Genomic DNA, 22,782 nt, shown 5'->3' on the forward strand with positions numbered 1-22,782 from the left:
CAAGCCCTGTAGCAAGGATGTGCAGCTTGTATAGCAGCTATGGGGCCAGTCTGAGGCTGGCCTCAGTGCCCCAGACTGGAAGGGGGATGGAGACTGTTGGTAAAGAGCAAAGGTTATGGGTGGGGGGAGTGGGAGTAGGGAGTAGAGGCTGCGGGTAAGGGACAGCAAAGATAGTAGGGAGGAGAGGGGGAAGCAGAGGCTAGGGGAGATGGGGGAAGTAAAGTCTGGGGGAAAGTAGGGAGAGGGGGGAAGCAGAGACTGGGAAAAGGGAAGCAGAGGGGGAAGGTGGGGCCTGAGGCTGTGGGGGGCAGGCAAGGCAAAGGTGTCAAGGGGGCAGGAACAATCACAGGGCATGCTGCTTGATCTCCCCAGAATACCTGCCCTGCCACTGCCAGCCCCCATGCAGCAGTTGGGAGTGATAAATTAAAGATGACCCTCTAATACTTAGATTCTATACATGGAAAATTGTAACAAATTTATAAATGTTCCATGTATACAGTTAAATTACTGGGGAGTAGTCTGAAATTCAGGTCATCTTAAATACTAGCAAATACAATAGGAGGCCTCATTGTATAGGAATTTCTGCATTGTCACTAGGGGCAGTTAAATTGTTTTGACTATACTGGTATAGGGTTGTGGGTGCTGAGTGTTAGGAGAAGGAGGAGCATGGCAAGATTGGGAAATGAGTGTAGCTCAATGCTAACAACTTTCCTGATGTTGCCCCCAGTCTTATGATACTGAGGATTTCCTTAAAGCTCCAGCTCCTGGAGTCCTTTGAGAATATTGGCTTTGATTTAAAGAAAAAAAGAAAAAAAAAAGTCTCTGGCCCAGGTTGTAGAGAAAAGCTTGACAATCTGACCCAAGTGATTGTAAAGGCTCAACAGGGAGAATTGATAAAGAAAACCAAGCCCTTTAAAAACCCCTTACGATTTTTTTTTCAAGGCTTGCCTTGTGTGCGCGATTGCTGATGGTGATACTGGTTGAATCTCTTACGGCCCTAAAATCACTGACATAATATTCCTTCCAGTTTTGCCTTTTGTTTCACTAGTTATATATTTTAATATAAAATCACAATTTTGTCCCTTTTCTTGCCAGTTATTGAACATTTATATATTCTTCCATTTTAGAAGGACGTTTCTTCCCTGAGTTTCTAACACCAAAATGAAATTTCCTTAGAGCCTGGGTATTTCCCCACCCTTTAGCTGCTGCTTCTTGTAACAGGCAAGTTACTCAGTTCTTGCTCCCAGAAGGGAGATGGGGTAAGACAGCCTCAACTTCAGTGAATGCTTTTCCTCTTGATGCATCATTGTTCCACACCAGTTAAAATGCAGACCTTTGCTGAGTAAAGTGATCAGCCCCATATTTAATAACATGAAAGCTGTTTCTAACACTGCTGTTTCTGCAAGCAACTGTGGTACGTGCTCTGTGACACACTGGACAAGGTTTGGCTGCTAAAGGCAAAGCTGTGTCCTTCACTGTGGCTACCCAGCCCCATATTTCCTTGTCCCAACTAATGCCCTCACCACAGACTAGCCCAACTCCTAACCACAACCCTTATGTGCCAATACCTTACCCTTCCTCCACTGCTGCCCCCTCCCCTCCAACTGTCATCGACTTAGGCAGTTCATAAAATCCTAAATAAAGTTTGTTAAATCATTGGACAAAATCTCAATATACATATACATTTCCCTTATTGTTGGAGGAAAACATGTTTTTTATGTAGCAAGTATTAAGCATGGAGGAGAAGACATCATCAAGAGCTTATGGACATTCACAAAAGACCAGCTGTCCTGCAAGGTAGGAGGACAAAGAATGAACTGGACAGGGCACATCAAGAAAAGCAACAGGAAAATGCAGATTTTGGAAGCTGAGGTGGAGGATATCAGACCTTGACATGGACCAAGGCAAGGATGGGAAGATAACATAAAAAATTATCTGGAAGGGATAGGCAAAGGGTGTACAAGGTGGAAGGAGATGGAAGGCTTTAGATAAGGCAGTTATAGGCCCTCAAGGACTGTGATACCAAAGAGAGACAGAGAGTACATTTTAAAATAAACCTATTAAACAACTGCTTGTTTAATTTTAAACTAACTGAATGAAAATAAACCCCCCCCACAAGGAATAACGAAGTATTGCAATGTATTTTTATATGTACATATAGATGTTTAAGCACATTTGGAGAGAGAAACCCACATGCATGCAAACTTATAAACACATTTAGTTTAAGATGGAAACTTTCTAATCTAGTTAGTACATACCTAACAAAAGAAATAACGTAGAAGTGTTAATACCTCATGCATTTGTATAGCAAAATAGTTGTATGCAGTTAGGACATTTCTAAATAAGGTTTATATATTTAGAGCACAAAGGCTGCAAAGTATTCTCAACAGAAGGGGAAAAAAAGCTGGGGACCCACTGCTTGGTTCAGGACAGACCTGTCCTTCAGCCGCCTCTGAGATATCCAAGGTTCCCCGGCATAAGACACTCTGCTGCGCTGTTACACGCACAAAGGACAGCACCCCAACTGCTGCAGAAGTCCACATCACTCCTCCCAAATTCCTACTATGCAGACATGACCCTTGAACCCCAGGCTGGAGGGAGCACAGCACAACCAAAAGACAATGCCCAAGGCCCCAAGGGGAGTCCCAGGAAGAGATGAAGCACAATGGGTACCAGCTCGTTTCATCAGGAAGACAGGCACTGCCCTGGAGAGGTGGCTCTGTGCTCTGGTGTCTACTCTTGCCTTGGCTGTTTTTTCTGCATGCTCAATAACTCGTGATTGAATTCCAGTGTGTACCCTCCTTACCATCTCGGTCTTTAGGGTTCATATAACCTCCTGAGTGCGACGAAGAATCTACCCCATCCCAAAGTTGTCTGAATTTGGCTTCCTCTCCCAGCCATGGGGTCTGGTCCTTTCTTTCATTAACAAGCCTTCTGCAAGCTGGGATGTCCCTGGTGATGCATTCCTAGACTGTGACCAAGTTCTTAGCGAGAGATTCTCAACTCTGAATTTACTCCCACCATCCTCCCCTGAGGACAGTTGCCAGCTATGAAGTGTTTCATAGTATCATAGTTGTTAGGAGTTGGAAGGGACCTTACAGACCATCAGGGTCAGCCTCCCCTGCAGTTGGGCGGGAAAGACGGCTGGGATCAGATGTCCCCAGCAAGATGGGCATCAAGACACTTTTTGAAGATTGCAAGGGTCGGTGACTGTGTCACCTCTGGGGGGAGTCTGTTCCAAACCCTTGATATTTGACTAGGAAAGAAGTTTTTCCTTATCAGTTCTCTCTTTAACCTATACTAGGCAGTCGTGATGTCAGGAAACAGCTACCCAGTTGCCTTCTGAGGGCAAACAGGTTTGTCCAAGAGTCAAACTTCAAGAAGAAATAAGAGACAAATACAGCTGCCTTTGTTTATTTCATTTATTTGAATACTGATGCATACAAATATAGCTAGAAACATGCCATAAAAGCTTTAGGTATCTCTGCTATAGATTCACTTCATACAAATTATTTAGAGCAACAACTACATGAATAATGCTCTGTGTAAAATGTGGAAACCTTGTCCTGCCTCTGATAATGATCATTTCAGCACATCTTCCTGTTGGGCACATTCCTCTTTTTGATGTGACAGTGCTGTCCAAGCAACTAGGATCTCCTGTCCTCATGGTTCCCTTTGGTAATAGATCATCTGCAGAGAGCTGGGGATCATGCTACAGAATGCCTCAGAAAGGTGACTAATGCTATTTGCTGTTAATATCTGAATATACTGTACTATCAATGGTTAATATAAGCACTGTATTAATACTGAACTGTGCAGCATAACTAATATACAATTGCTACCGGTTGCCTTACAGGATTATTAAGTATATAGTAGTTATTATCTTCTCTTCCTATTGCTCAAGCTCAAAGCAACCACCTCATAATTATACCAGTGCAGTGGGGGTGTGCCCTGGCACCGGCCACCTCATAATTATACCGGTCCAGTGGGGATGCACCCTGGCACCGCCCACCTCATAAATTATACCAGTGCAGTGGGGGTGTGCCCTGGCACCGGCCACCTCATAATTATACCGGTCCAGTTGGGATGCACCCTGGCACCAGCCACCTCATAATTATACTGGTGCAGTGGGGATGCACCCTGGCACCGCCCACCTCTTATCCATGCTAATACAATGGGGGACACTCCCTGGTGCCGCACCATAGGCCACTGCTGTGTTCACGAGACTATCCACCTGCAGTGCCTGGCTTCAAGTCATCCTCTGCTCTGGCTGTCCTGTGGGGCTTGGTACAGACCCAGTGGCGCAGTGTGGAGCACCCTGTAGAGCCAACAAAGTCGTGGCTCAGGTAGGCACAGTTCCCGTCTGCCTGCACTCTGAACCTGTAAAACAGATACCGCCATGAAAGTCGCTTTCAGCAGGCAGGGCAGCTGCTTCACACAGGCACCCAGACATGCTGCCCACAAGCGGTACTCCTGTCTCCAGACACCATCTCTGCCCCATGATGCTCTGTGATAGGAGGGGGTGGCTTGTGCCTCCTTTGTGGGACTAGGGAGGATTGTAGGGCACAGGAGAGAGCTAGAGAACCAGCTCTGCAGACCAGCCTTGCTTGCCATCCCTGACCCCCAGCCTTCAGGCACCTGTGAGAGGCTGAGACCAGTCACCATTGTGCCCAGTGGAGGGCTCCACAGACAAGTGACTGGGCCCAGTCCCCTCCCTCCCCCTGAAGGATCCTTATGGGGCAGTGAAAAGCCTACGCCCTTCTTACTACATCAAGATGAGGGATTCCTCCAAAGACCCCTGGGGGCAGTGACAAGGCTCAGCCCAGTCTATCCATCCCCACTGAGCCACCTGCCCTGTTACTGGAGGCAGGTGACAGGGTCTTTCATGCCAAGAACTCAGACCCTCAATGAGTCAGACAGGTCATGGCTGCAGGCAGCTGCACCAGCTATGGCACACAATATCTCCACATCCCACCCTGGAAGTGGTGGCGGGCAGCCAGGCTCCTTGCACAGAAATAGCAGGCTGCTACTCAGACACTGTTCCCAACTACAGTCCTCCTCCAACAGCACCTGTGCTCCCTGCACAGCACATCACAGGCAGGATCCTAACCCAGTTGTTCCTGAGGGGGGAGAGAGGCAGGAGCTGATGAAAACTGGCAGGGGGAACCTGTCTTGCTTCGCCTGATCAAAGAATCCCCCATGGGAGTGTAACCTCCACCAGCCAGTGTGCTAAGCCATGTATCTCAGGGATGTTGCCTTCCACTGGTCCAGCTCCAGGGCAAGGAGCTGCCTCTTTGGAGCTCGACTCCCAGCTGCAGAGCCACAGGGGCCACCTTCCCAGCACAGAAGGGAAAGGACTCACAACAGGCTGCTGAACTCTGTGCTGGTCACCCAGGTCCAGAGCTCGTCCTGCTCTCTCCTCAGGCCGATCCAGTACTCAGCCTGCCCCTTGTAGCGCATGATGAAATTCTTTATTGGAGAAGAGGGAAATATATATTAATTCCCACCCTTGGATCATGCATGTAGTTACATAGGCCACAGTAGATCTGGATTACATTCTGCCTTGGGTCAGCACTAGCAGTCATGCACTAATCTATCTATCTTTTTCATGGCAAGGGTCGGGTCATCTGATTTTGTCATCACTCATTGTGGAGGAAGGCCTGTGGCAGGTGTGACACCCCTTCAGTCTCCTAGTGGAAGAGGAATAAGTAGGTGGAACTGCAATGCTTTTACTCAGAGCTATTTGTCATGTTATACACAGGCCTGGGTGACATTTTCTTGGGTGAAAAAAATATCTATTCATCAGTAAATGCAGATTCATCTGGATATGCAAAAGCATTTCAGTCAGGGGAAAAAAAATCTAGAAATGCTGTGCTTCAACGTTTTTAAAATGAGTTGGTTCGATTTGTGGGTTTACAATACTCGGTTTCATTTTTTAAATGTATTTTGATGTTAATGAAAAGCTCACAGACTAAGGAAATGGGACATGCAACCTTTTATTTGACTGAAAACTTTTACTACTTGTTGGTTTACCATTTTTTGAAAATTTCGTCTTAGCTCGATTCCAAGTAATATTTTTTCCACCTTGGGGGAAAAAAAACCCTGCAGCACGCTTATAGGCTTGGCAGTGCTACACTTGCTAGCATCACGGCCTAAAGGGCCTTGGGGGTCATGACTGACCACAAGAAGAACATAAGCCACCAACGTGATGTCACAGCTGGTAAAGCGAGCAAAACTCTGGCTTGCATCCACTGATGCTTCTCAAGCAAATCCTGGGATGTCATCCTCCTGCTGTACTCAGCCTTGGTGAGGCCACAGCTGGAGTACTGCATCCAATTCTGGGCTCCACAATTTAAAAAGGATGTAGAAGAGCTTGGCAGAGTCCAGAGGAGAGCCACACGCATGATCAGAGGGCAGGAGAACAGGCCTTATGATGAGAGGCTGAGAGCCATGGGACTCTTCAGCCTGGAAAATCGCAGGCTCAGGGTGACCTGGTGGCCACCTATAAGTATATAATGGATGTTCACCAGGATCTCGGGGAACGCCTGTTCACCAGAGCACCCCAAAGGATGACAAGGTCAAATGGTCATGAACTCTTCCAAGACCATTTCAGGCTGGACGTAAGGAAAAATTTCTTTGCTGTACGAGCCCCCAAGGCCTGGAATAGACCACCTCCAGAGGTGGTGCAAGCACCTACTCTGGACTCTTTTAAGAAACATCTGAACACCTATCTTGCTGGGATCCTTTGACCTTAGCTGACTTCCTGCCCTGGGGCAGGGGGCTGGACTCAATGATCTTCCAAGGTCCCTTCCAGCCCTAATGTCTATGAAAATATTTTGGTGCTAAAAATGGACTGAAAAACTGGTTACTTCAACAGGTCTTGCTCTGTTGGTACTACTGCAATAACTGACAAAAGTGTTAGTATGTACTGGGGGGGAGGAGAATCGATCCTGCTGTTTTAGGGTCTCTTACTTTTGCTGATTTTCATAAGATCCCATTCCCCTTCTAACTGAAGAAAGGGGCCTTAGGGGTAAAGCCAATAAAGGACTGTGACACCTGGATGGAATCCAGTGTCCTGAGTTAGTCACCCAGGTTCTCTGTACAGGGCCTGGGGGAGTACTTGGCACCTCAAAGTGGGATCTAAACACACAGCATGCCATCCAGAGCACTGGGGCTGGGGTGCCCCTTGTGAAGCTGAGCAGGGCTCACTCTTTGAAAGCAAGGCAGGTTGTACCTGCTGTTGATATTACGGCATATGTCCAGGAGGTCTCTGACCAATGTTTGATTCCTTCTTCTGCCTGAGGGATCAACCCATATGTTCTACCTTCCAGGAGCTATGCTCTAACTGGAAGATCTTAAGGTATTCTGGGTGGGGGAGGGGACTCCTATTGAGCCCATGCCATTACATAGAATAAAAATTTAAGATTAATTGGGTGAGAGAGCAACTCAGAGTACAATTCTGTTGCCTATGGGGAAAGTATTCAGCTAGGAGTGGAAAGATCCATGCCCCAGTCCAGGATCCAAGGACTGTTTATGAATTTTATCCAGTGACTAATTAATATAAACAGTGGCTTGTTTTATACAGGCCCTGTCAGATTAGATGATCACAGCTGGCCCTTAAAATCTGTAAATTACAGTAGGTTTTATGCAAACACATGTGAAGGGCCTGTGCTTGCCCCAAAGAACTAACAATCTAATTAACTGTAATCCATTAAGTATTTACATCTCCTTGGCATTGTAATGGACAGGATCAAAGCTTATTTTTAACTTTTTATAATAAGGACAGAGTTTGTGTTCCAGCTTTGTTCCCTTGATCTATCAGAGACCACACCTTGCCTGAAAATTGCTGTGGCTGGCAGAGACATCTTTGGTTGAATTATATCCCAAGGGAGAGAGGGGATTCAATGCTAGAATTCACTTCTGTGGGGCCACTCCTCCCTTCTCACTGTGCAAGGCAAGCAGCAAGGACTTAGCTCCATACAGAACAAACACCAGTTATGACGGGCTTGGCAGATACTGCGAAGCTGAGTTTCTCTCTTACCATCTCCTTCTGGGTGTCAATCCTGGCCAGAGAGGCACCAAGTGAAGAGCAGGCGCTCTGACTGGAGTCCCAGCTCTTTTTATCATCTGAGAAATAATAGCATTTCCCTTGGTATTCAATCCAGTCATCTGAGCAAGGCATGACAAAGGAGTTGTATTTCTTTCCTGAAAGGGGAGAGCAGCACATGATAAGAGTAGCACACATCCTTAGAGGGCGCAAGGAAAAAGGGAGCAAAGCCAGGAAATGCTATTGTAAACCAGTGCTGTTCAGCTGGTGGCCTGCAGGTCACATGCAACCCCAGGGGGTTAATCTGCAGTCCCTGGGCTTCCAACCTGGGTGCTGTTCCCTGCATCACTCTCCTGCTACTTGCCGCACTCCTGCAGGTAAAACAGGGCAATGAAGCCCATGGAGCTCGCAATGAGCAGAATATGGGGACCTGAGAACACTATGCAGCTTATAGTGCGGCATCAGGACGGAGTGTGGGGTTGCTCATGCGGTGCAGCATGGGATGCCTGCCATGCAGCATAGCCTGCGGCTGGCATTTGGCTGGGGGCTCCTGTGCCCCTTTGCAACTCAGAAGTTGGACAGTTCTGTCGTAAATCAATGACCACTGCCTCTCACTAGCAGCCTCAGGGCTGCATTGCCACCTTGTACAGGGCTAAACAGTGAGCCCCTCCTGCAGTAGGGGGGAGAAGTTGGTTCCAAACACCTGTTTGGATCTGGCCATAACAACAAGGGTTAAGGGCACAGTTTTGATTAAAAACTTCTGCAATGAAAAAATGGTGTTTTCAATCAACCAAGAATGTTCATGAAAAGCATCTGTGGCCCACCCACACTGGGGATTTGTCAGAAAGCTCAAAAAATTGCTTCCTTCCCCCAGATTTTGGTTGAAAATTATTATTGTCATCAAGCTAATTTAAAAATATCCTGGTGGGGTTTTTGACAAAACAAAACGATTATTCACTGGGGAAAGAATCCCAAATGGCTCTATTAGGAAGATTACACTCACCAGAAAGAAGGCCAATTACAATTGTCAAGGCTACTATGACTCCCAGGAAGCCTATCCGTTCATAAACAAGTGGTAATTTGCATTTAGGCAAGGAAGCTGAGGAGAGAAAGAGGGTCATGATGAGGGTACCAGGGAACCAGTCAGAGAAGGATGACAGAATTTTATCTGTATTCTAATATAATAAAAGCCTTACCACTTCCATCTGTCTGTCCGCAACTGTCCGGGCCAAATGCGCATGCAGGGTACTGTGTGGGAAGCAGGCACGGGGAGGGTGCACGCGTGGGAAGTAGGCTGCCACAAGGGCAGCAGGCAGGGAGCTGCAGGCAGCACCCGCCAAATGCACCACACAGCCACAGGGCAGGGCACGTTCCCGGTGCATGCTCCCCGCGTGGAACCATGCAGCCACGGCTCCCACCCCTCCCTGTGTGCCATTCCCCCCTCCCCACCCCCGGGCGTGCAGGGGGTGTCGGGCACATGGCCACAGGGTGTTATGTAGGGAAGGGGCACATGGAGCACTAGCAGTGCCCGCCGCCTGTAGCATGCAGGGCAGGACATGCCGCTCACACCTGTTCCTTGCGCGGCACCCTAACCACCCCATGCAGGAAGCACTCACTGGCTGCAGGCCATGAAGGAGGTGTGGAATGGGGAGGCGGGGGGCCATGCAGCTGCAGGCAGCCCCGAGGGGGCGGGCAGAGGGGCCCAGGCAGTGCCCGCAGGCTGCAGCATGTGGCCACAGGGTGGGGCGAGCCCGCCACGCCCACTCCTGGTGTGGCTGCATGCTACACACCCCCACATACCCTCTGCCACCTCCCCATGTACTGATGTGCCACACCCCCCATGTGCCCTGTGTCACACCCTTGAGCTGCTCCCCATACCATGCCCCACCCTGCAGCTGCATGCCACCCCCACCCCCAAGAAGCTGCGTGCCATGCCCCTCACATGTGCCCTGCACCACACCCCAGGGCCACTCCCCATGCCACATAGCTGTTGAGCGCTCCCTGCACCATGGCTGCTCCCTGTGCCACACCCCATGGCTGCACGCTACCCCACCCCCATGCTCCTTTGGGCCATGCTCCCTCACGTGCAGAGCGGTGGGGAGCAGGATGGGAACCAGAGCAACAGTGGGAGGTGAGGAGCAGGGCAGGACCCACAGCAGCAGCACGGGGCTAGGGGAGCAGGGCAAGATCTGGAGTGGCAATGCGAGAGGGAGGGAGCGGGGCTGGACCCAGAGTGATGGTGGGAGGGCATGGGGCCTGACCCTGGTCTCCATCCCCAGCCCCCCACCCCCATCATTCATGATGGACATTTTGGTAGCATTAGCTATAACTCCCTGCAGAGCTGAGGAAGGGACTGTGATTCAGAGGAGATGGCAGCATCTTGTTGCTGAGGGGTTTTATCTACCACTGTATATACTAGTGGCTATTAGCACAGGTCTAAGTGAGTGCAATTTAGAAAGCACCAAGTTTCTCTCCATCACTAGCTGTTTTTACACAGGCTGCTAGCTACAGGGCTGTAGGCCACAGCCCTTTAGTGGTTTCTATGGCTTGGAAGATTAGACTAGACATAGGGTGCTTAACTCCTTGGCCATGGGTCAGATCCAGCCTGCGGAGGCCTATCATTAGCCCCGAGGGACTCCCCACTGCCAGATTTCCAAGCCCTGTGCAGCTGGACTGGCCCCAGCTGGGCTGTTCCCATGCAGCTGCATTGAACCCTGGCCCTGTTCAGCTTGATTGGGCCCCAGATCCATGCAGCTGGATTGGGCTTCAGATAGGCTGTTTCTATGTACCTGGATCAGGTTCTGGATGGGCCAGCAGTGTGCCATATCAGGCCCACAGACTGGATTTGGGCCATGGACTGACCTGACACCGCTCATCCAGCCTGTGAAGCGATAAGGTTGGGCACGACTGGACTAGATAATCCCACTGACCTGTTCTGGTCTGACCCACTCTGAACGTAACCCTCCACCCAGCCAGGCGGGGCCAGTGCTGGTTAGAACCCGGGCCCTATTATATTATTCCTGGCAGTGATAAATGAGAAGAGTGGAAAAAGTTCCAAAGATCATTTATGAAGAGCAGTTTCACTAGCTTCATTAAAAACAGATCTTAATTAAAATGTTGCAAACACTCAAGTGGATGCTCTTGGATCAGTTTGCAATGGATTTCTGCTCTTCAGTTTTATATCTCTGTTTCGTAGGGGCAAGCTAAATTTCTACCAGCCACTTCTAAACTCAAACCTGAGTCAACATGTACTGCTGCAAAGACCAAACATCTTTCCAGCTAATGGAAGAAGCAGAGCTCCTGCCTGTAAACAAGCCCTGGATTGGTTCTAAAACTGGTACCCAGCAAGGACTGTGGCACTGAGAAGATGAACCATGCTGGCTTGTAAATGTAGCTGCTTTGATCTGGAAAAGCAGAGACCCCATGAAGATGGGTAACTTGACAGTCACTCTTCAGGGAAGAGTACTAATCCCAGATAAATGGCAAGAGTAAATATAAAGCAAGAGGAGCACAGACATTTAACAGCATTTTAGGTATGAGGTCACACCAGTGTGCTACTGGTATGGAAAGGACCAGTTCAATGTGCAACTGCACAGCAGATCCCCCTGCAGTGACCAGGAAGAAGTTTCTCCCTCTCCATTCACACCCTTGGACACATGGCCCCATTTGTCTAGTTTGTGCCTGGGCAATACCTGGATTTTCTCCTTGCTCCACGTCTGTTGTGTCATTCTGCTGTGCGAACAGGGGTTCACTCCCAGATGGCTGCTCTCCATTCCCATCCCTGCTGCTCTCTGTGTTTCCATTCCAATGCTGGGAAGACTTTAAGAGGCATTTCTCCTTGGAGGGGGTCCCTTCTCCCCCCATCTCTACATACTCAAGCTGACACATGGGCACTCTAAAGGTGACACAGGGACCTAGGACAGGAAGGATGCACAGAACTCTCCTCTCCCTGGTCAGCTCTAGGGTGGTTGCAGCAGCCGTCCACAGATTTAGAGGGTCAAGGCAGACAGGACTCCTGTGGCCAAGGCTGTTGTGCAAGGCACGTGTTCAGCCAGCTGCCCCGATCACGTCCACGCTGCTCTCTGCTTCTAGCTGCAAGCCAAAAGTCAGCAGTCAAGTCAGGTAAAAAGATGACAACCCCTATTTCCCCCAGACATACGTACCTAAGCAGAGATGCTGTCACATATCCCCACTGCTGCAATGGCAGAATCCAAGGGTCTTGTACTCACCCTACACAAGTGGAAACAAGGGCAGAGCAGGGCAGAATCAGGCTCACTGTGCCACCTCCAAGTGGAAGGAGTGGCTCTCAGACCTGCCTTTTTTATGTCCAGGACCCCCACCCTGCCATGACAGTGCTCATCTCAATCACAGTGTAAAGTCTTCTAGCCCTATGCATCTTTCCCACTTGGCTGCTCTGGGCTTCCCCTTCAACAGGAAGGGGGGAGGGAGATTTTAAGCCTTGGACTAGTGTTTGGTGCACTTTGCTAAGGAGTGAGATGCAGGTTCAACCTCCATCTAGGTGAGGGGGAGTCTAGAACCTGTCTTCTGTTTCCTGAGCATGTGCTTTGGCCACTCAGCTGCAAAGCTGGGAAGGCTACCCCCTCCTCTGTCTCCCAGTTTTCCTCTGAGGTCATCTGGTGTTCAATGTGGTAGAAAAACCTACAAAGGACAAAGGGACAGGTGGGTACAGCCAGGGAATTTATGCCCTTACCTCCAACCAGCAGCATGATGGGAGGTGGGGGGCAGATACTGGTTGACAGAAGCAAAGGAAAGCGACTCAGATCCCAGGAGAGGATCCTCTAACTCCCTGGGAAACGTACCAAACCCAGCAGTCCCAGAAACTAGCACAACTAGAGCTGGGGCGGTGTGGCTGCCAGACTCCATTTTCCAGCAGCCCCAGCAATGGCAGCAGCTCCTTCCAGCTGCTGCTGGACCCAGCCCCGCTACCCGGGCACCCTGGCTTGTCTGCTCCGCACCCACTACCAGGGCTAGGACCCGCATGGGCAGGGTGTGTGTGGCTGGGATGGGGCTGCAGGAGTGGGAGGGGAAGGCGGCCCTGGGAATTGTGAAAGTGTGGGGCTAGGACCTGGGGCAAATTCCCTGCAACCTGGGGCGAATTCCCTGTTGCACAGGCACAGACGGTGGGGAGTGGATTGCAGCTCTGTCCCAACCCCAGATGTAGCCCTGGTCCTGTGCTGTCACTGCTCCACGATCCAGGCCCTGCCCGTCCAACCCACCCCTGGATGTGGCTCCCAGCCCACCCGTGGCCCCGTGCTGCCTGGCCGCGGGCCTTGCCTGCGCTGCTCCTGGCCAGTGTCCATGGATCTGGAGCCGGCCCCCCTGGAGACCCGGGGACCATGGGGTGGTGACAGCAGAGGGCCAGGCCCAGGGCAGAGCGCAACCTGCCCCCCCTGCAGAACCGGCACTCGGCGCAGGGGCCTGCGGGGAGCGGACTGCGGCTCTTGCCCGGCCTTGGGCTATCGCCGTCCTGCGATCCCAATCCCAGCCGCCGCACGCCCCATCCCCGCTGCCTGCGGGGCACTCCCGGAGTTTTAGTGAGCTGCAGCAGGCTGACTCAGCAACCTCCCCAAACTCCCAAAGTGACCCTCCAGCCAAAATAATGGCCCACGCGCGGTTAGGGTCACAAACTGACAGGCCACGGAGCAAGAACACCCGCGGCTCCACAGGCGCTAGCGGCGTCACGGGATCACTCGGGGGGGGGGCCGGAAACGGCCCGCGCCAGCAGAGCGGGGCTTCTCAGCCTCGTGCTTCCCCGGCCCCTCCGCCCCGCGGGCAGGGCAAGGCTGCAGGGAGCCCCGGGGCCCCACGCACCCGCGCACCCGCCCGCGGGGCTGCCTGCAAAAGGGAGGCTGTGGGGCAGGAGCGGGCCCGGCCCTGCCCCGGAGCACAGGTGTTTAGAAGCTTAAATTCTCTCCGCACCTGCAGGGGCGTCCCCAGCCCGGCCTGTCCCGCGCCGGCGCAGCTCTCCCGGCTGGAAGTCGCTCCCGCTGCCGGCTGCGTGCAAACGGGCGCCCCGGGGCTGTAGCGGGAGTCACGCCCGGGTGTCTCCTCTCGCGATGCTGCGCGCTCCCGCCGCAGCGAGACCCGCGCCCCCGGCGGTGGCGTGAGGCGGGCGGGCCGGGCCGCCTGTGCTGGGTGCTGTTGCTGGGTGAGCGGGTGCCGTTGTGTGCGAGCGCGCAGGAGCGGAGAGAACTGCGACTCCCGCCTCCGCCTCCCTCCCAGCGCGCGCGTGAGCCGTGCCGGGAGAGCGGGGGCGTGCTTGGCGGGGCGGGCGGCAGTGTCGCTGGGGTGGCCGAACAGAGAACCAGGGGCCAGACCAATCCCCCGTTTGGCGTCAGGAAGGAGTTTTATCCCGTGGTCAGATTTGTATGGACTGGGCAGCCGTCTTCCCCTGCAGCAAGACACGGCCCTCTGCCTGGGATCTCTTGGGTGTATCGGCCTTTCACAGGAGCAGCAGGTTGGCTGCTCTGGTCCCCCTGGTTTTCCTGTGCCACGTTAGGGTGTTGTGTCAGGGTGATGGTAGTTTTAGATGGTTAGCGAGGAGTTAGTTAGGGTACTTCTGGAGAGGCTGGACGTGTTCAAGTCCGCTGGTCCGGACGATCTTCACCCTAGGGTTCTACAGGAACTGGCCGAGGTCATTGCGGGACCCCTGGCGCGGCTCTATGAGCACTCGTGGAGCTCTGGTGAGGTGCCGGAGGACTGGAAGAGGGCCAGTGTGGTCCCTATCTTCAAAAAGGGAAAAAAAGAGGACCCGGGAAATTACAGGCCAGTTAGTCTTACCTCAATCCCGGGTAAGCTCTTTGAAAAAATTATCCTGGCACACATCCAGGAGGGCCTTGCGGGGGAATGCATGCTCAGGGGCAACCAACATGGGTTCATCAGGGGCAGGTCTTGTCAGACCAACCTGGTGGCCTTTTACGATCAGGTCACCAAATCATTAGACGCAGGAGTTGCTGTGGATGTAGTCTTTCTGGACTTCCGGAAGGCTTTCGACACTGTCTCTCACCCTGTCCTCATCAAAAAGCTGGGAGACTGGTGTCGATGCCCACACAGTCAAATGGGTCGCCAACTGGTTGGAGGGCCGCACCCAGAGGGTGGTAGTGGATGGGTTCTTCTCGACCTGGAAGGATGTGGGCAGTGGGGTTCCGCAGGGCTCGGTCCTCGGGCCCGCACTGTTCAACATCTTCATCAGTGACTTGGATGACGGGGTAGAAAGCACTCTGTTCAAGTTTGCTGATGACACTAAGATGTGGGGGGATGTGGGTGCACTAGAAGGGTGCAATAGGCTACAAGCTGACCTTGACAGGTTGCAACGGTGGGCGGATGAGAATAGGATGGGGTTTAACACTGATAAGTGCAAGGTGTTGCACATGGGGAGGAAGAACCGGCACCACACTTACAGGTTGGGGAACTCCCCTCTTGCCAGCACGGAGACGGAAAAGGATCTTGGAGTCGTCATTGACTCCACGATGAACATGGGCCGGCAGTGTGGGGAGACAGTCAAGAAGGCCAACCGTACCCTGTCATGCATCCACAGATGCATCTCGAGCAGGTCCAAGGAGGTGATCCTCCCCCTCTATGCGGCACTGGTCAGGCCGCAGCTGGAGTACTGCGTCCACTTCTGGGCGCCGCACTTCAAGAGGGACGTGGACGATATGGAAAGAGTCCAGAGGAGGGCCACTCGTATGATCAGGGGTCAGCAGGGCAGGCCTTATGAGGAGAGGCTACGGGCCCTGAACCTGTTTAGCCTCCACAAGAGAAGGTTAAGGGGGGACCTTGTGGCCTGCTACAAACTGGTCAGGGGGGATCAGCAGGTATTGGGGGAGTCCCTGTTCCCCCGTGCGCTGCCAGGAGTGACCAGGAATAACGGTCACAAGCTGGCGGAGGGTAGGTTTAGATTAGATATTAGGAGGTGCTACTTCACAGTCAGGGCGGCTAGGGCCTGGAACCGGCTTCCAGGGGAAGTGGTGCAGGCTCCTAGCCTAGGGATTTTTAAAAGGAAGTTAGATGAGCACCTTGCCGGGGTCATCTGACCCCGGTGCTCTTTCCTGCCAAGGCAGGGGGTCGGACTAGATGATCTTCCTAGGTCCCTTCCGACTCTAGCTACTATGAAACTATGAAACCTCTTGGCGAAACTGGCCAATTGTGGCCTTGGGTCCACCATGATCTGCTGGCTGGGAAATTGGCTCCGTGGCCAGACCCAGAGGGTGGTAATCGATGGAAGTCAATCGTCATGGTGCCCTGTAACCAGTGGGGTCCCCTACGGCTCTGTCCTTGGGCCCATATTGTTCAACATCTTCATTAATGATGTGGACATTGGAGTCAGAAGCAGACTGGCCAAGTTTGCCAATGACACCAAACTTTGGGGCAAAGCATCCACACCAGAAGACAGGAGGGCGATTCAGGCTGACCTGGACAGGCTCAGCAAATGGGCGGACGAGAACCTGATGGTTTTTAACACTGAAAAATGCAAGGTTTTCTACCTTGGGTGGAAAAACCTGCAGCATCCTTATAGGCTCGGCAGTACTACGTTGGATAGCACTATGGAAGAAAGAGACTTGGGGGTTATAATTGACCACAAAATGAACATGAGCCTGCTTGCAGCTAGTACAGCGACCAAAATGCTGGCTTGCATCCATAGATGCTTTTCAAGCAAATCCCGGGACGTCATTCTCCCCTTGTACTCGGCCTTGGTGAGGCCACAGCTGGAGTACTGCGTCCAGTTTTGGGCTCCACAATTCAAAAAGGATGTGGAGAAGCTTGAGAGAGTCCAGAGGAGAGTCACGCGCATGATCAGAGGTCAGGAAAACAGATCTTATGATGACAGGCTGAGAGCCATGGAGCTCCTTAGCCTGGAAAAGCGCAGGCTCAGGGGTGATTTGATGGCCACCTATAAGTTTATCAGGGGTGACCAGCAGTATCTGGGGAAACGTTTGTTCACCAGGGCGCCCCAAGAGATGATGAGGTTGAATGGTTATAAACTACAAGATCATTTCAGGCTGGACATAAGGAAAAATTTATTTCCTGTCCGAGCCCCCCGAGGTCTGGAACAGCCTGCCATCGGAGGTGGTTCAAGCACCTAGATTGAACACCTTCAAGAGCAAATTGGATGCTTATCTTGCTGGGATCCTATGACCCTAACTGACTTCCTGCCCTAATGTCTATGAAATCTATGAAACTCTCAATTTTATTCTGACTTCCTTTCTGGAAACACTTACATGGTTTCATTATTTGGGTTTTATTTTCTGACAACAAAAAGAGAAGGGGCCTTGAGATCTATGCCTCAGCAGCTAGGGTTTGGCAGAGCTCCACTACATTACTTGAAAGCTGAGCCTGCCAGAGAAAGCAGACTGCCTTCCACAGAGTGAACAGTCTGAGCTCACGTATTTTCCTGTCTTGCTGCAGTCCTGATGGCTGGCAATTAATTTTTAGGAAAACAAAAGCTGAGGCTCCCCCAGCATCACAGCTTGAGGACTAGGGCTTTAAGGCAAACACTGTGCATGTTCCAATATAATGGTGAGAATGTGTATGTTGCATCCAAGTTTGATCAATGTTGTTGTTTTTTAACCAATCAGATTTTTTTTATTTTCGGGATTTTTTTTTTTATTTCAATTAAAATATTTGTTTCCCATTAAGAACAGATTTGTTTAAAATGAAATCTGAATGTAGTCATATGTTAGGGCCCCAGCTTACATGGTTAAATCCTCTTTCACTCTACATGCCAAAATGTGCATCTGCAGTTCTTGTTATGGAGTGTGTTTATGCATCACCCACCCTAAGCTATGAAGCCAGTCGTGAATTTTAGCTGGACAAAACCCATGACTAGAGCATATTAGAAGAGCCCACTATGCCGGCAGTCGGCAACCTTTTCGAGGTGCAGGGATTGATTGGCTTGCCCAAAGTGGGCCAGTGCTACTACTGCTTATCCCACAGCTGCAATGCAGTGCAGGCGAAGCTCTCTGTGGCTGGAAGGACACTTGAGCCCCCCTGGTCCGTGGGCTGTCAGTTGCCAACACTTGTGTTATGTTATTAGATAGTGTGAGAGGCTCCCATCATGCTATGAGGTTAAAAAGTGGAGGGCCTTTTGTTTTCCTCCTCTTCCTCAATTTTTCTTCTGCCAGAGACACGAACAGGGTGATTCTGTTTTGTCAGAGGAGGGGAACAGAATCCCAAAGTGAACAAAAAGGACTCAAAGAGCAGGGGGTGGAGGTTGTGGGGGTTTTTTAAGGGCATTTTTTCATGTCCCAAGCCAAATCAATTCCAAATCCATGAGTCATTCAAGAACCACATGTGGCCCAGCTAATGGCAAGCATCCTACACCTCTGCCTGGGGCTTCAGATGCTTCCAAATCCTTTGGCGGGCATCCTACGTGCAGGCCCAAGCCCGGAGGCTTGAGGTTCATATGGCCTTAATTTCGCTTGTCCTTAGCTGTATGGCTGCAGGAGCAAGTTAGGGAGTCTCCCATTTCCATAAAGTCGGTGTATAGCCAAGATCTTCCTACTGGAAGTGAAAGTGGGAGGCTAACTATTCATTACCTGGGGCAGGGTACTACTCCCTGCTAAGACAGTGGTTTTCCCCTGCCAGTAGGAAACCCACCTGTTACCTGTCAGCTCCATGTTCTTGGGGGAACCCTGATACAGGACACAGACTGTCTGACTCACAAAGACTCGTCCCCCCCCCCCCAACCTAAACAGAAAACCTGAAGCAGGGACTTCAGTAAATTCTGGGATCAACGAAGCAGGGGAGTACTGCATGATAAGGAAGCTATGTTCCCAATGCTAATCGACCCTTACACCCAGCTCAGCATTTATCAGACCAGTTCTAATCTGGATTTACAAAGGACTCTCCCCTTCCCCCCCCCCAAGCAAAAGTAAGTTTATTGGGCATCTCAGACCGTTCATTCCCCGGTCCCACTATGGGAAGCCTATGTAAACTTAATTGGCTAAAACTCGGTTGCCGTGTTAGGGAAATGCTGAGGCAATAGACCGAGTCAGAGAGGGTATGGGCAACATTTGAACAATGGCACAGGGTTCATCACAACGTCCAGCCCGTTGAAGCCCTGACCACAAGTATTGTCATACTTTTCCCGAGACGACTGGTGGAAGTCCTCTCCACAACAGGTTATGAACACTCCAATGATTGCCTTAAGTCTGTCAAAAAACTATAGTAAGATCTAAAAAGTCATGCTAAGCTGAGGCTTGTTCACAGCAAGCAAAAATACAAAAACCCCTTGTCAATTAAAAGGGTGTTTCTAAAAACACCAAGAGAGATATCTGCTATCCATAAAAATGTCAAGCTGGCTCCAAGCAGGTGTTTTACTGAGTATAAATCAAGTTCCTGGGATGTTCCACTCAGATAACCCCTTGTCAATGGAGAGGTTGTTTCTGAAAACACCAAGAAAGATATCTGCTATACATAAAAATGTCAAAACAATTTGATTTACAATATTGACAATGCTTGAAAGAAACTAAACTGAGGGTATAAAATCTGTAAAAAGAAGCAGCAGTGGGGTGCTGACACCACTCACTTTCTTCTGGAGAGGCTGCAGGAGGCAGATCATTTCCCTTCAAGGATCGTGCTGAAAACTTTAGCCTGTCAGCTTTGCAACCTGAGTGCCTTGGACTGGTGAGATCCCAGCTCTCTCTCTCTTTTCTCTTTTCTCTCTCTAAGCATAGATTTCTAAACTTGAACTGTATTAGTTAAGCTTGAGCTAAGTTTCCCCAAATACTTAGTGAAACCAGGGTATACTGTGACTGTTTGTGTTTGTTTTTTCTTTGCATGTATATCACTACTAGTGTCAATATATATATTTCATCTACTTAGCAATAAATAACTTTTATAGTCAAACTGGTGGTAACTGGGTATATTTCACCTTCTTTACTTCTCTTTTCCCCACTTGCTCTGTAGCAATGCCCCTCTTACCTAAGCTAAAGATCCCTGTGAAGCCCAGAAATACTGTGGGGTCTGCTCATCAAAAAAACTAAAAGATTGGGATGTGCTGAGTTTGAAATGCATAAGGGGATCAGCTTGTTCAGGCTGATTGACCCAGTTTGGCTCAGACGTGCCCTAATGAACTGAATGCTGGCCCATGAGGGTGTCATCTGGACACCCGGCCGCATTCAGAGGTATTCTGTTTAACTGTGTGCTTGTGTCTGACTGCAGTTTATTGTTGCTCTGATGAACTGATTGGGTGTCAGCCTGTCCATGCTGATCAACCCAGCCAGGTCAGGCGTGTCACATTAGTGTGTGTGTGTGTGTGTGTGTGTGTGTGTGTGAGAGAGATTTGGGGACTGGAGAAACCCAGCTGCACTGAACTGAGTCCTGCAAGATAGCTCCAGTGGGGGTGAGGGCTTGCAGAAGGGAGAGATACAGCTCCGTATAGAAACACAACTAACAAAAGCAGCACATTGATAGAATTACCAAGACCCTAGCCCTAATAAATGAGCACACCCCAAAGTAGCGGGCAAATCTGGTAACACACCTCAGTCGTAATGGTATGTCCCCTGCCAGGTAAATATGTTAATCCAAAGCCCAAGCCATGCATGATCCCCTCTCTCCAACCAGGAGAGTGCAAAGCCCCTCACTCCACTGCCCTCCCATCCCTGGCTTTGCAGGTACCCTCAGCACCTCTGGCCCTCCCTTTCCACCTGGGAGGAGTTTTGTGATGGCAGCAGCTCCAGAGCAGCCCTGTCCAGCCTCCCCAAATCACCCTAGGGATTGACCCAACCACTGCTCCAGCCCCCGCTCCCTGACTACCTCTGCACCTCCTGCAGGTCACGACTAGAGGCTCTTCTCCAGGAAGGCCAGTCTCCACCAGCCATGTGACAGCACTCAGCCTAGGCTACACTTGGCATTTCAGTGCAAACCTGGTTGGTACAAGACATTTGCTGGGACGAGCAGACAGCCAGGTCTGACTGCTCGCATAGGTTCCTGGCTGTATTACAGGACCTTCACCTTATCCAGGAGGTGCACAGCCCCACTAGGGGTAATGCCTTGCTGGACCTGGTCCTGGCCGGGGGGATGACCTGGTGAGGGGACTGCAGGTCCTTGACCACCTGGGTAATAGCGATCATCACCTGCTGGATTTCACTATCCAACACAGGGTGTCAAAGGCTTACACCAAGGTTAATGCCCTTGACTTCAGAAGGGCCAACTTCAGTGAGCTTAGGAGACTAGTGGGGGAGGCACTGAGGGTCCAGAAGGCAGAAGAGATGGGAGTCCATGAGGGATGGTCATACTTTCAGGGTGCGATCCTCCAGGCCCAAAGGGTAACAGTCCCTGAGAGAAGCAAGGGGGGTAAGAGTGCTCAGAAACTCCCTTGGCTCAGCAAGGGCATTCAGCAATGCCTGAGGACTAAAAGGGGAGCGTACGACCAGTGGAAGGGAGGAGCCCGGGAAGGTAAGAGGGCTATTAGGAAGGCCAAGGCAGACATGGAGCTCAGGCTAGCGTCCAGGATTAAGGACAACAAAAAGTCCTTTTTCAAGTACGTTGGGAGCAAGAAGAGGGCACCAGGCAATGTAGTGCCCCTGCAAGACACAAACAGTAATCTTGTGGCTACGCCAGACAAGAAAGCTGATATTTTTAACAGTTTCTTTGCCTCTGTTTTCTTGAACAGGGACGAGGACATCCCATCTACCAGAGGTAGGGACAATCTTGGGGATAGCTCTGTCAGGCCTTCAGTCAGCGCAGATGTAGTTAGGGATCTTCTGGAAGGGCTAGACATTTTTAAATCTGCAGGTCCAGATGCCCTCCACCCAAGGGTGTTGAGGGAGCTGCCAGGGGTCATCGCGAAGCCCTTGGCCCAGCTATATGATCATTCATGGTCATCTGGCCAGGTGCTGGGATTGGAAACTGGCTAATGTCCCAATTTTCAGGAAAGGGAGGAAGGAGGACGCAGGTAACTATTGGCCCATAAGCCTCACCTTGGTGCTCGGGAAGTTCCTGGAGAGAATCATCAAGGAGCACATCTGTGGGGGGTCAGCAGGGGAGATCGTGCTCAGGGGCAGTCAGCACGGGTTCATCAAAGACAGGTCCTGCCTGACCAACCTGGTTGCCTTTTATGACCAGGTGACTAAATCCTTGGATGATGGTGTCACCATGGACATAGTTTTTCTAGACTTTAAGAAGGCCTTTGACACTGTCTCTCACCCCATCCTCATCAATAAATTAGATGACTGTGGCATTGTTGCCTGCGCAGTTGGATGGGTAAAAAATTGGCTGACAGGGCACACCCAGAGAGTAGTGGTGGACGGGCTGTACTCAACCTGGCGAGATGTGAGCAGTGGGGTAACCCAGGGCTCGGTCCTCGGGCCTGCACTGTTTAACACCTCCATCAGTGACTTGGACAAGGGGGTGGAAAGCACACTGTCCAAGTTTGCTGATGACGCTAAGATGTGGGGCGAGGTGGACACACTTGAAGGGAGAGAGAGGCTGCAAATAGATTTAGACAGACTACAAAAGTGGGCAGATGAGAATAGGATGGGGTTCAACATAGATAAAAGCAGGGTGCTGCACCTTGGGAGAAGGAATCCACAGCATACATACAGGCTGGGGAGTTCCCCTCTTGAAAGCACAGAGGCAGAACAGGATCTTGGAGTCATTATTGGCTCCAAGATGAACATGAGCCGCCACTGCCAGACCGCGGCCAGCAAGGCCAGCCATACCTTGTCATGCATGCAAAGATGCATCTCAAACCAGCCCAGAGAGGTGATACT

The 22,782-nt window shown here is 50.9% G+C and overlaps 1 protein-coding gene across 2 annotated transcripts; it reads right to left on the reverse strand.

Moving 5' to 3' along the window:
- Positions 1–3,407: 3,407 nt before the first annotated feature.
- LOC149852560 (early activation antigen CD69-like) lies at positions 3,408–14,284 on the reverse strand. 2 transcript variants are annotated; one of them, XM_090030138.1, is made up of 7 exons: positions 13,988–14,284; positions 12,211–12,277; positions 11,740–12,139; positions 9,051–9,146; positions 8,042–8,205; positions 5,363–5,469; positions 3,408–4,380 (listed from the first exon to the last, which is right to left on the reverse strand). In XM_090030138.1, the coding sequence occupies exons 3-7, from the start codon at positions 11,933–11,935 to the stop codon at positions 4,227–4,229; spliced, it is 717 nt and encodes a 238-aa protein (XP_089886264.1). In that variant the 5' UTR covers positions 11,936–12,139; positions 12,211–12,277; positions 13,988–14,284; the 3' UTR covers positions 3,408–4,226. The 2 variants fall into 2 exon arrangements, with proteins under 2 accessions (XP_089886264.1, XP_089886265.1); XM_090030139.1 differs by lacking the exon at positions 12,211–12,277.
- Between the last annotated feature and the right edge of the window lie 8,498 nt (positions 14,285–22,782).

Source organism: Crocodylus siamensis, chromosome 15, assembly GCF_052110815.1.
Source record: "Crocodylus siamensis isolate JL-2025a chromosome 15, ASM5211081v1, whole genome shotgun sequence".
In the NCBI taxonomy this organism is placed as follows: domain Eukaryota; kingdom Metazoa; phylum Chordata; order Crocodylia; family Crocodylidae; genus Crocodylus; species Crocodylus siamensis.

Coding starts and splice junctions, on each gene's coding strand:
- LOC149852560 (XM_090030139.1), bottom strand. CDS start 11,935: ATGTGTCAGCTTGAGTATGTAGAGATGGGGGGAGAAGGGACCCCCTCC. Junction 9,147..11,739: donor GGAGCAAGGAGAAAATCCAG/GTATTGCCCAGG, acceptor TTCTCTCCTCAG/CTTCCTTGCCTAAATGCAAA. Junction 8,206..9,050: donor TGTAATTGGCCTTCTTTCTG/GTGAGTGTAATC, acceptor CTCCCCTTTCAG/GAAAGAAATACAACTCCTTT.